Genomic DNA, 14,004 nt, shown 5'->3' on the forward strand with positions numbered 1-14,004 from the left:
AGCACGCCGTTTCAGCAGGTCTGTCACCCCGTCCTGCCCTCCTCTGTCTGCTTGTCCCCTTTGCAGAACCAGTAGTTCAGCATACATCCCCATCAGCTTGTGCTTGCACTCTTTCCGTTCTTCATTGCCCTTTTGGATACCTCCCAGATCCCATCCTTCTGTCATGGCTTCTCCTGATTCAGCACCATCTACCCTTCGATCGCTGCTGTATCTGTCATTTCCCAGGTAGTATTTACCTGCCTTCTTCTGATGTCACCAGTCTTCCGTAATGAAAAATAAATATGCAAAATACTTAGTGTAACTGTAAGCTGCAGGATTTGCATATTCTGAAATCTACCCATTATTTAGGGTGAAAAAAAGCTTTTCTAGGAAAGATTAATCTCCAGGTGTGCAGTTTGCAGGGAATGACATTATCTTACAATGATGATAGTCCATTTCTGGCATACAGAGCGAATGGTTCAAACATGGGAGGCGGGGAGGGTGCTACTGTATTAGTCATTGAATTTCTTCATTTTATGGCTTTCCAGGTTATTCTCCCTGATCTTGCTGTCCTGAGAATAGCCGTGTACGATGACAATAATAAGTTGATTGGTCAGAGGATCCTGCCTCTGGATGGTCTGCAAGCAGGTTACAGACACATTTCCCTTCGGAATGAGGGCAACAAACCACTCTCCCTTCCAACGGTTTTCTGCAACATTGTGCTTAAAACATACGTGCCTGACGGTTTTGGAGGTGAGATAAACCTGTATCTCAATGTGCTGTAGATCTTGAGTGTTGGTGTGGAAGTACTGAAGTACTGCGGTGTCAGTCTGCCAGCTGAAAGCAGAGACACGGTGCTGGAGGATTGGAAAGATTTAGTATTTTAATGCCTTGGAAACCCTGCATATTCAGTTAAGAAATCAGCTTTCAGACCAAGTGCCTGCCTCACTGTTAATGAGATGTGTCTGTTAAATGACAAATCAATATGGAAAATAAGCTAATACTAGAGGTAGCTCAATTTGATTTTCTCTGTTGAAGTTTTAGGAAGATTTTTTTTTGTTTGGGTTTTTTTTTAAAATTACATTTTTTCTGACATAAATATTTGTAAGGTTATCATGTATTTAGCTACATTGTTTGGCCTATAGTTATAAACAATTCATGCAAAATCTAGATGTGTTTTTTCAAACAAAACCACTTTTATATTCTTGAGAATATTGGCATATTGTTAAAAATGTGAAAGAATTTAGCATCCAAAACCTTTCTGCGTTTTTCTCTCCCAATTTTACATGGTTTTGGTGTGTTTTAATTATTTTTGGGTTTTCAGGGAAGTTGTTTTTAATGTGAGCCATTTCCATGATCAAGTTGGCAGGGCCATGGTCATTTATACTGAGTGGTGGCAAATTGCCACATGTGGATAGGAACAAGCAGCTGAGAATAATCATTACACCACTTGAATCAGTGTGATGTGTAAGTTCACCCTGAGGGTGTACCTCTAGGAAATGTTTTCTTCATTGCAGGTGAAATTCACTTGTGCAATAGACAATATGTAAACTATTTAAAACTCTAAAATAGAAATTGCATTAAACTTTAGTGCTCTGACGCTGCAGCAAAATGAAGTTCACCTTAGAGTTGATTGGTGAAACGTTACTGATAAAAATGATGTTTTGCCCGTTGCAAAAAGGATTTCAAACCTGATGTCTATGCAAAGAATTACTACCACCTCTCTGACTGTAATTTCCATAGTACAAACTGGAGAAAGAGAAGACTTATCTGATATATTAGATGATGTATCTTCAAGACTCTGCTGGTATTTATGCAGGCTTTTAAAAAAATGAACAGGCCTAGACTTCGGGAACAACATTTCATGGAAAAAGGCATTTACAGCAGCGTTTGTGTCGTTCATACCTAAAATCCTGGTTCCTGGCAAGTCAGCTGGAGTTTTGCTGCAGGTCTTGGACCACTACTATGCCTTTATGCAGCATGTTTCATAGATGGTATTTAACTTCAGGGACTTTGTCTCAAGACAAATGTCAGCCTCTGCTTAAGCTTGAGGTTCTCGAGGCAGTAATGGAGTCATGAATCTAAGGGACACATTTAAGCATGTACTTTAATTTTTTCCTGAACTTAAGCTTTTGACAGTAAATGACTCGGTTAAAATACTTCCTAAACTAGGGACATACTTCTCATTTGGGATTGATGTTTTTCTGAATAATAGCCCACTTTTTCTAAGAGTAGAATTCAAACTTAGCAGAGTTTGATGTGGCTCAAGCTGCTGAGTATGCTGGTCACATAGGGAGAAAATAATTTTTACTTTCTTTTTTAAACTGCAGTATACAAATTCAGAAGTGAAAGACTTGTTTTTCAAAGAGAATTTGCAAATTGTGGGCAGTTCAGTACTGGGTGATCTCCTACATGTCAGCATTGGTACAGATGGTTTATCTGGTAGAGGTGAGGACATAGAAAAACATTACTACCCCTAAGTAACAGCATCATTACAGTAAGATGCTACTAGAATGAGAGAAATGGTTGTCGCGGCTTACTGTCAGTGTTGGAAAAAACAGACTCCATATTAACATGAACTAAATGAGTTCAATTATTAGTTCTCCTCTCCCTTCCCAGATAGTTTTGATGTGTCATGTATTTTTCTCATCGGTATAGGACAACAGTGTAATGAACAACTGGGAAATAACTTTTGACACTTGGGTGGAATCTTTAGTATTCTGTTGGCTTGTGGATTTGGGGTTTTTGGGTTTTTTTTGTCTGCAGTGAACCCCTCATTGTTTTATGAGCTATCATTAGGATCTCCATGGTTGTTTTAGCAAACCTGTAGGAAGGTATAGCTCAATTCAATAGCTGCCTACTTTCTTTTTTCTTTCTTTTTTTTTAACCTGTATAAGTACGGTTTAAAAACTTGCACCGAATAATAACTAGAATGGGTAATGCATTGTAGGCTTTAAAAGATACGTAATTTTATTTTTCATATAACTTAGTAATTTCTTGTGGTTTATTTGCATCAGCTACTCTGTTCCAAATAAAACACAATACTGGCGCAAATTAATGCAAATGAAGTAGCATTCTCCAAAGAGAAGCTTCTGTAATAGAAGTCTGTATGTAAGTAAGCATGGCTACTTAGGTTAGTGGTTAGAATCCTCTGTAATGTACTCTTCCAGTGATTTTCCTAGTTTTATATTTAATTGCGATTCTTCTACAAAATGCTATTCCCCACCCCCACTTTACCTCACTGGGGAGAAAGACAAACGTAAGCAGAGGACAAATGATAATGTGAGAAGCGGTGATGAGTCACATCCCCCTTGTAGGAATGCAGAGCCTTTGGTGATGTGCCTGTATGGTTAGTAATACAATTTACAAAGGTCTCGCTCTCCCAAACATGTTAGTCATTTTTACCTTGAAGCTCGTGATAATCAGGTTCCATTTTCAAATGACACATCACGTTAGCAGGGTAGTCCTGGTTTTTCATTGAAGAGTGCATGCTGAGGACAAAAAGTCATGCTTACTAAGCCAGGGAAAGGGGCAATAGTCGGTGCTGAGCTACAAGGCCATTGCTATGGCTGAAAATAAATTCTGTGTGTTTTTTGTGTATATGAAGTAAGTTTCAGAAGACATCATAGGGTCATGGCAGTTATTGGGGACAACATATTTGTGTGGATAAACAGAGCTGTCAACGGTAATGCTATGTATTTAATACAACTTTTGTTGGAATTGGAGCGCCCTGTCTGTGCCTTTTTGCTTGAGAAATGCATCCGGTAACTTCAGAGGAACATTTCATAGAACAACTTAGGTTGGAAGGGAGATGATATAGTCCAGCCCCTAGTTTGCACAAGAAGGATAGCAAGTTTCTTCCCAAAGCTTTTGATGGGTTGGATATTTTTTACAACCTGGTTAGTGGACCAGCTTCTCTGTCTTGCATCATTGTAAGCTAACTTGGAAAACGGCTGAACAGATGACATGAAACATAGGGAAAATTCAAATGATGTGTGAGTGTCAGAACTGTCACTGCAGAAATAATGGCTTATTATGCTAGTGAGACCATCTAGAATATAAGGGTACAAAAGCATTTATCTTTTACTCATAAGCAGCCAAAGATCGGGCTTTGCAGCATTCTGCAAAGAAACAGCTGCCTTGCAAGTGAAGCGCTGTCCATGGTCCTCCTAACAGTCGTAACAAAAAACCTGAGTTAATTAATTGAAAATATTTTGTAGTGAATGATGACTTAGGCTGCAGCGTTCAGACTTCCTTTCTCAAGTTACTGCTCTAACAAGGAAGGCTTATTAACTGAGACCAGTGACCTTTTTCTCCATAATCCTGAAGTTAAAGTTTCAGAGGGATCGTCAAACCTGATCACTGCTGTGGTCTCTGAATGCGTTATTATTGTAGGTGCTGAATCAGTTTGATTTGTAAAATCATCTCTTGCTGTGGAGGGCCTCCTTTGCCATTTGTGAATTCTTTGACTGTTGAAATTAAGCATGGAAAGGGATTATTCAATATGCAGGTAAAGATTCACGTGCCTTTGTCTTCCTGTAAACCTATGCTTGCACATTTATCACTGCATATGGAAAACAGATTCAATAATCTATATGGTATGCGGTGCTGGGTAGTGCTATGATACCACTAGCGGTACTGTGTCATGTGCAAGATTCAAATATTGGTCATTATGGTTCATAGAAAAGGCATTTCACAGCCTGTCATGTTCCAGACATGGAGCATCACAAAGGCAAGTGAGAACAGATTTCCCCAATTGCTTTAACCACCCATCTGAAACTGCTATTTAGCTATGAAATACAACAGCATTTTCAACAATTCCCTGCAGTCCCAAGTCAGTCAGTGCCCCCTCGAATAACCAAGAGACAAAGTTTTTAGTGCTTTGTGGCTCAGGAGATCCCATTCTGGTCTCAAATTCTGCTGTCATCAACTGGGAGTAATTTAGGGTAGCTTCGGTCTGATAGAGTCAGCATGTTTTTCCTAAATAAGGTACCTGGATTAGTTCCACTCCCTTGGTGTATTATAAACTGATTCATGTTCCTACTGTGCTCAAGCACTGTGGCGATGAGTGCTTTCAGTCCTGCCAAGGAAAGTCGGACTATTGTTGCAAGCCATGGCTCATAACAACAGGGGTAGAATAAAGCTCTTGTAAAAGATTAATTTCCAAATGCCTCTGAAGATCATAAAAAGGTGATTATTTTTGTCTTACAGATATTGTGGATGCTTTATCAGATCCAAAGAAATTTTTGTCTATCACAGAAAAACGAGCAGACCAAATGAGAGCTATGGGTATCGAAACCGTAAGTAGAACTTAATGACAAACACAGCCTATTTATGTTCATGCTATGTTCTTTTTTTAAAGTAAACTGGTCCTCCAATCGATGCATGTTACCTTATCATTTCTCACTTTCAAATATAAGCCTCTTTGTCCTGCTCTGAAATAACCTTGGCTTAAGTTATTAACATGCATTGAAATACCATTCACTAACTGACTTTTCACGGATCATACTAACATCTCCTAGAAGTAGAAATTTTAAGAAATGAGAAAGGAGCCATATTTTAGTAGGAAGCCATTTAAAATAGGTTACAAATACTTTACTGAATACAGTGTTGTTTGAAAGTATGTTGCAATTTTCTTTATTATGTTTAAAGTAAGCAAGTTCAGAAATTTTCCCATACCCTGACTTTTATACTACAGGTAAAACAACAATTAATTTATTATGATGTGAATGTTTCTTTCAGAGTGATATAGCCGATGTACCAAATGACACTTCAAAGAATGATAGAAAAGGAAAAGCCAATAACGCCAAAGCCAACGTAACACCTCAGAGTAGCTCTGAACTTCGACCAAGTACCACCGCAGGCTTTGGATCTGGGACTGACGCTAAGAAAGGTAGACAAAAATCACATGCCACTCCCTCAGTTCTGAGGTGATTCAGAGAGTCACAGAGAAGTACTCATTACTCAGTTTTACTTCCTGCAGTTCTATACATTCTTACCCTTTTAGAAGGTAATCTAAATCATTGAGAGTGGTCTTTGACTGCAAATAAATTTTGTGTGTTACTAAAATGGCTATATAAAGCCAATACGGCTTTATTTTACTAAGTGACCTCTTTGTGTAGCTGTATACCTACTGCCAATAGTGGTAACCTGTGTGACTCTGGGAGTAGTTTACTAAAGATCTACTGGAACGGCAATAGGAATTACTATTTTCTGGTATACTCCACAGAAACTCTTCTGCTTTTTTTCTCCCTCCACAAATCCCTTGGCAGAGTTGCAGATTTAAGTAATTAAAGGTATTTAGAATTCATTGGATTCTGTGGAGATTTCCCAACAATTAGATATGTTTTCAATGTGTGGTTTTGCTCTGAATAGTGATTATGGAAATGGCATGTTTATTGTAAAAAATATCCCTATTAGATGTGCTCATTTATAAGTGAATAAGTATTTTTCCTCACTAGTCACCGTTCACTCTACAAAATTATCCGATAGAGTCAAATGGGATTATTTGTTTCTCACATATCATCACAGGTAATGAAGATCAAGTGAGAAAACAAATTTGTACAGCTGAATGAAACACAATAAATATTTCTGTTAATGGGCCACGAGATTTAGAGTCTGGTTCACTCTCTTTCATCCACCTTGGCCCAAAGGGATTGATAGGAGTGAAAAGGAGCACTGACTGCTCTTGTTCTTAAACTTAAGCAGACATGGCTGAATACACACATGTGAAGGGATCTCTTGAGAAACAAGATGCCATTTCTCTGGAGACGCTTTTGGCAATAAAACAGGTCATCTCTGGCACATGAACTCTTTCAAAGTTCTTCCCTGGTGTAAAACCCAGATTATTTTATGCGTGAGGTGTTTTCATATTTCATGTATCATCACCAAGATGCACAAGTATTAGTTTTATTGTGCATTAATTAAGCATGAAATTTGCTGGGGTTGGCAACTAATTCCTTGTTGCCATGGAGTCAGACCTGGTGAACAAAGTAAATGAGTCTGCGTTTTGAAATGAAATCCTGAGGAAGTTTGTTTAGAACACAAGCACACCTGATGCAGCCCTGGTCTTAAACTGACATTTCAGTACTTAGACGTTGCTGTCTGCAACCATTTTTATCCATATTCTTGCATGTTAAAGTAGAGCTGTTCATTTTTATATCCCATGTAATGATTCTTACTTTGTTTTACTTATCTCTATGATCTTTCAAGATCTGAGTATTTTTACTGTTGTTACAATATAGAACCCCCCTTGCTATTAGAAATTATGTATCCAGCAAGATAGGGTGTTTGGGGAAGGCTTTCAAATGCACAAGAATGTTCGGGTTTTTTGTTCTCTGACTTTCAGTAATAGTTAAGTGATTTGTGTTTTTGAAAACTTTAGCCTCTATCTGTGCCTTAATCTGTTCCAGTCTCATTTACTAGACTATTATTAATACCATGTAATTGAACAGAATCTTAATGCTTCTAAGAAAATTAAAAAATTGTGTTCCCTAAGGAGATTGCCTGCCTTCTCCCCACCCACCCACCCCCCCCCTTTACAGTATCTGAATGTTTTCCAGTGAAATTCACCTTAAAAGGCAGAAAGTCCTTTTCAAGGCAGGGGGAATCTTAAAGTCCGCAGACACTATCAAGAGCAGTTAACTAAATATGTTTGCAGTGTATTTATTTACAGGCTAACATTTTTGTGTAAAAGCTCTCAAAACATCTAGGCATTGCAATTCTCATGGTGTTGTATTGACATTTTTATTAATGATTACACGTAGGATGTGCTTAGTAGTTTAAAAAAAATTGTATGTCACAAAACATTTGTTAAAGGATAAACATGAAATGAGATTGGGTCTTGTTTGCATTGCAGTTCAAGTGATCAAAATATATTTTCATTCATCTAAGCAGTACCGTTGGTCTTGTGTGATAGATTTGCTTGTTGTATGGCATTTTCATTAGGATTTTCACTTACGATTTTGTGTTTCTCCTCCATTTTTAACTCTCCTTTAGTCTTGGGATTGTACTGTTGCTCCTTTTCTCATAGCCTGGTATTAACCAAAATGCAAATTTTACTGCCATTAACATACAAGCTGCAGGTAGATTTTTCACTCCTACGATTTTTGTGGTTTGAATTGAGGAGAAGTAGTATACCTTACCTCAGTTAACCCTTTATGCAGTCTGTAGAACTTTACCAAGAAGCCTGCTCCCTGAAACAAGTGGTGCCAGAGCAATCTCCAGCAATGGACCAAAATTCTGATGTTTGCGTGGTTCAGTTTTAATGTGCATAAATGGTTCGCTGTGTTTTCAGAAAAGGAGATTTTTCAATTCTTAGATTGCTGTGTTTTGACACTTCAGTCCAGAACTGTAAGAGATTAAAATACACTCATTGATTCATTTCTTTTTTCACAAGGCAATTGATTGAGCAGTGCATTTGAAAAGGAAATTAACTGTATCTTAGCTATATCTTGATGAATAATTTTCTCATTAATCTGCAATTATTTTTTATGTGGTGAAAAACATGAATTAATTGCTAACTTAAATGTAGGTTTCTGTGGTAAAACTCAAATTTAAAAGTATGAGATATACTAGTACGTATGAAGTTTTAGATAAACTGTATCATTACCTTCCTAGGTATAGACCTTATTCCTCAAGTGAAGATAGAAGATTTAAAGCAAATGAAGGTAAGTATGGACACAAGCTTTTCAAGATGTGTTCCTAATTATTTGTTTTAAGTAGTCAGGATTTTATCTGGTTAAAGTCAATAAAGACCACAGAAAAATTGATCCAACTTCTCTTTTTGTAGGCTTATATAAAGCATTTAAAGAAACAGCAGAAAGAGCTGAACGCCTTAAAGAAGAAACATGCAAAGGTATGATTATTAAGAGCTCTCTGAGCAACACACTCTAATTGAAAAAAGTTGCAGCACTCACTAGCTCAGACAGCTCCTAATTAAATTGTAGGGAAAAACTAAGGAACAGTAGTTGGACCACCAAGAAAGGCATATGTGTTTTAGATGTACTGAAATACGCTCCAGTGAGCAAATTTTCCCTTTAGCAACCCTTTGTATGTCTCCCTGAGTTTCGGTGCACATTTGTTTGACCCATATAAGCATCCAAATCTCACCTTTTCCAGCTAATGATTTTATCTAGCTCCCTCTTGCATGACATATTGACAGGCAGCTTGGAAAAAAAAGGCAGTAATGATGTGAGAGAGTGCTGCATTGAAGACAGGCACTGGAGAAACTGCAAAATCGCCAGAGAGAACTGGAATGTGTAACTGAACAATTAAATGCCCTATTCCTCCTCACTTGTATCTGTGTTAACCACTTTACCAAGCAAAAAGCTGGCTATACCGTTGGCAGCGAAGTCCCAAATACATACAACGCTATCACAAATATACTTTACATTAGAAAATCACAGCCAATTTTCTCCTGCCCCTTATCATTAGAAAACTATTACTCTTGTTACAGAAAGAGGCATAACAAGTGAAGAAAGTATCTTGAGTTCTGAATTTTGGCAATACATACAAATCCATTCTGGGCTTTTGGGCAAGTTATTCCCCTGCTCTCTTTGATTGCAGATTTCATTGCAGATCTGATGTAATGTAGTTGTCTGGGCATTTTTAATATCAGTCTTTGTGTTTATTTTCATGACTATTGTTTGGGCATGGGACTCATGTCTGTACAACGAAGTATGAAGAAATTACTTTCAATAACTGGCACTTTTGTGGGGCTTTTAGTATTAAAAGTAGTATAAGAAAATTAAATAGTTATATTTCAGACTCCTTACTGACTCTCTGCAGAAGGGAAATGAGCGATTTCTCTGTTTTAGTGTTGCATGCAAAGCTCATGCTCGAGAAAAAGTGTCTGTCATCCACAGTTCTGGGTGTGGACAGTTTCTAGACCTTCATAGGGTTGATCTTTGACGGGGCTTCTTATTTTTAAACACTTTCTCACTCATTGGACAACATCCAGCAGTTTGCTGTAGCAGCTTTTTGCAAATGAAAATGGTACCATGGTTACGTAGAAAACAGCCATAATCAACAATCTATGTCCCCGGTATGTGACCCACAGTAATGTAAGGATATCTTAGCCAAGGCTGCACTTGCTAATGTTAAAAAATTGATCCATCTGTTCAGACTTGCACTTGCTTCCTCTAATCTGAGGAAAAAATTGCCAGCCACAATCTGAAAATGCTGTGCACTCAGAAGGGCTTTCAGCATTAGCTCAAGCAGAGCTATTTTAGGTCTGAGCCAGCGTGCGTCCTGCGGGTCTTGAGTACAGAGTGCAAGGCCGTCCTAACAAGAGAGTGCCTGTCTAGAGCGTGCCTTGCTAAAGGAAGGGCAACTTCTTGAGTTTGGAGAGGAGAGTCTGAGCAGAAAAGTGTGGCCATGTTAGCTCATGATGATCTTAGATGATCTTAGGGAAGTGCTTGGTGTACTCATTGCTGGTTTTAATGAATTTTTATCGGCTGGGATGGAGCAGGAGAGCTATGCAGTTAGTTATCCATGATCAGCTTGAGGAAGCCTGTGTATTAAGCAGACTGAACTTAAAACAAATAGGATGGCTCTCATTTAACCATAGACACCTAGAGATCTGGAGGAATAAGTACACAGAAAGGAATTGTTCATGCAGTTTAAGGAAAAAAAAGTCCAATACTTTTCCATCTAAAGTTGGCCTTGGAAAATGCGTTATGGAAAACAAATGCATGCAAGTGTGGAAGAGAGAGCAGGTTGAGAGGAAGGAGCTCTGATCTAAGCAGTGTAGGAGCTAATCTGGTAGCCCTGGGCAGAGCTAGCTGAGGGAGACGACAGCAGTAAGGGTCCCTTTTACTAACAGCATCCACTCAGTGTAGAGATGTTATTAGCAGTCTCACTGAAATGCTGGCTGGCGGAGGTTGGTTGCTCAGTATGAAAACACGTCAGTCTGTTTTCTCAGGGTATAGGACTGCTAGAGACACTACATTTCCAGATTAATACAGAAATTAACTGGTGTGAGTCTTTTCAAGATGCAACGCGCTCTGTGTATTTTTTTGATGCTATCCTTCTTTTTGTTTATGTCTGTTCAGTGTTTCAGCCATTTTGACTCCAGTGGCACAATAAAATTCTAACATCCCTCTGCATATTATCACTAATTTGGTTTTCCTACATGGCATAGCTCCTTACAACTGTTAATACCTAGAATATACACACACAGAGACACATCACATACTGTGACTTGACTTTGTGATGGTGGTGTTATTAATCTGATTTTTTAAGAGGGGGATGTTTGGGCAGGTGAAGGTACAATCTTCCCTGTTCCTTTTTTCACTTTTGTGTAGGAAAACTAAGACATCTAGTCTAAGTGGGATAGATCATTAGATTGGTGGGAAGACCACTGTTCTTAGTATCACCATTACTAGGCAGCCAGTCTGTGACTGATAAAATTAAATTTGCCCATTCACTAATGTCAGATTAGTGGCTTGCAAAAAAATGCAGAATTTTGGATTTCACAAAGTTAAGAAATAGTTGAGAGTTGAGATTTTACTCAGGATTGAGAATCATGTAAAAGGTACATATATAGTGCTCTGCAAAGACAAGACAAGGCTTTTAAAGAAATCCTGAAGGATTGTAAGGGAATAATGGAGCACGTAGAAATTAAAGGCGGGACAAACTGTAGTGAATACTGGAGAGTGTCAGTATTTCACAGTAAGTTTAGTTTCGGAGTCAGTGTGCAAGTATAGTTTCTCCACTTCAGAAGAACCTGTTCAGCTCTGCAACAGAGCTGTTGCCTCTAGTTTTTGAACCCAATCCTCTGCTTAGTTTGTGGCCTGGCCACGAAGGAAGAGAGAGCTGAAGGGGGCAGAGTGAATATTCTCCAGGCTGGTTTAGTCTCTGAAAAAGTAAGTCTGCATGAGTATGACTGAGGTAGCATTGTGCTGCTGTTGGGATTGCTAAAGAACAGATGATTGCTCTTAGGAGCAAAGAACATGATCCAAACCTCAGCCCATTGACTTGCCTTGTGAACTAGTTTCACCTAACAGGGCATGCTGAATCTGGAATGAGACAGGTCACCATGAGGAAACAATGTAGGTTTGCCATTTATGCAAAGAACACGGGACATAATTCTATAAAAAGCGGGGGGAAGCCAAAGAGTGGGAAGCTAACACAGATTTCTTTGATGATACCATGAGAAATACAGTATTTTTAGGGAGGAACATGTTGCAAGGATTATATATAAGTCTTTGTAGTTAACTTCTAGGGCAAACTCTTTGTTATCTGTTGGACAGTGAGCAAAGCTGGTCCTATAGGTTGGGACAGGCACGTGACATGCACCTTTTTGACACCAGTAGACAGGACTGCCAGCAAGCAAAACAGAGTACTTCTGTAGTGGCACTTATTTTGCAAGCTGTCGACCTCTGACACTGTAGTTTTCCTTTTGTTTGACTTCTGAAAAACAGTGGCAAATTGATGTAATGATCACCATTTTTAAAGAAATTCTGTATTAGGAATAACTTCCTCTTGAATCTTAGGTCTGGTAACCTGTGCTTTTGGTGATTTTAAAATAGTATGTCCAGCCACATCTGCGTACTACAGAAATGTTTTTCCTTAAACAACAATTCCTAAAAACACTTACACTGGGCAGCTTTTGAAAATAAAGTATTTCCTGCCTGCATTCCCTGAAGTTACTGTAATCTCCGAGCATGAGTATTACCGTGCAACTGCAGAATGGCTGATGTGTCTGAACGATGTCCATTGGTTTGTATCTTTTTTATGAAGTTAGATCTTGATTACTGTCAAGGTAAATGTTCTGGGGTGGCATCACAGGTAGATGGGCTATAAAGGCAAGGAGATGTGCATATATGAGAGTTTCATTCACTGATTTCATCCGTTAGCAGCCTGTATCTATGGGCCCCTGCTGAATTTTAACATTTTGCATGGATGTCATGTAGTATTTGTGCTTCTCGGGTTAGACAGAAGAGGAGGGATAGTGAGGGATTATCTTGATATATTTTCTAACAGTCAACAGTACAACAGATGATTGTGGTATACAGTTCTAGTGGTTTTGGACAAGACAGTGATAGTCACAGGTGCCCTCTTAAGGAATTTAATATGGCCATAGACAGTAACCAGAATTGCATAATTACCACCCAAAAATATAAATCCCAGAATTCATCTCCTGCACATTTATATTGACATTGAATATATGTACTGTTTGAAATAAAGCGTAGTGAAAAAAAGAACATTAAAAAAAAAATCTTTTCAGAATGCGAAAGTGACAGTGCAGAAGACTACGGGACTCTAGATTAATTAAGTTCTGCAAAATGGATTGTTGATTTGGAAATGATAGTTTATTTTTCTTTTATTTCCTCTTTTTTGTGTTCTGTAATGACAATCCTCCAGACTTCAGTTTTCAGTTGTACACAGTATTTGTGTTGCTTTAGGGAGATACCAGGCAGGAATAATGGTTTGTATCATAGGAACTTATTTCCTCTTCTCTTCAGTAGACTGAATTGTGATTTCTGCCGCTCTCCCCTCCTCCCCTTAATGGAACTATATACGATCCTTTACAGTTTTCCCATGGATAGTCTGGCTGTGATTTGAGTCTTTTTCTATCAGTTAGGTGGCCTCTCAGAACCCTGGCTGAACTGTGGCTTCAGTTTGTAATATAATCATTAAATCTCATTTGTGAATATATTCATGTAAAAGGCGTGTGAATTCAAACTGCAAATTGAGGAAATCATGAGAGACCTAGCTGAGGAGACTTTTCTCTGCAAACATATCCTGAATCAATCTAGAAGATGTTACCACCTGAAACTTTGCTTGCATCTGAAAACAAAGTATACTGAGGGTGTTTTAAGATGCTACAATCCCACTCGTATTTCTTAGACTTTTGACAGAAGTTTGGGACGCAGCATCTGGGTGTGATGAATTTTCCTTTGAGCAGAGACAGAAAATCAAACTCACATCAGCTAACCCATTTTAAATACTGTTCCAGGGGTTGAAGGTCATATAATTCAAGGGGCCTCTGGTAGGGAGTTGACTCCTAGTACTCTTTGT

The 14,004-nt window shown here is 38.5% G+C and overlaps 1 protein-coding gene across 5 annotated transcripts in view; it reads left to right on the forward strand.

Moving 5' to 3' along the window:
• PLCB4 (phospholipase C beta 4) overlaps positions 1-14,004 on the forward strand; it is a 93,334-nt gene that overhangs the window by 53,833 nt on the left and 25,497 nt on the right. For all 5 annotated transcript variants that reach the window (XM_075707151.1, XM_075707150.1, XM_075707152.1 and 2 more), the window contains 5 exons: positions 528-732; positions 5,191-5,279; positions 5,722-5,872; positions 8,599-8,648; positions 8,771-8,836. In XM_075707151.1, the coding sequence (XP_075563266.1) occupies positions 528-732; positions 5,191-5,279; positions 5,722-5,872; positions 8,599-8,648; positions 8,771-8,836 (561 nt within the window). The remainder of the gene's footprint in view (positions 1-527; positions 733-5,190; positions 5,280-5,721; positions 5,873-8,598; positions 8,649-8,770; positions 8,837-14,004) is intronic.

The sequence above is a fragment of the Pelecanus crispus genome, chromosome 3 (genome assembly GCF_030463565.1).
Source record: "Pelecanus crispus isolate bPelCri1 chromosome 3, bPelCri1.pri, whole genome shotgun sequence".
Lineage (NCBI taxonomy): Eukaryota > Metazoa > Chordata > Aves > Pelecaniformes > Pelecanidae > Pelecanus > Pelecanus crispus.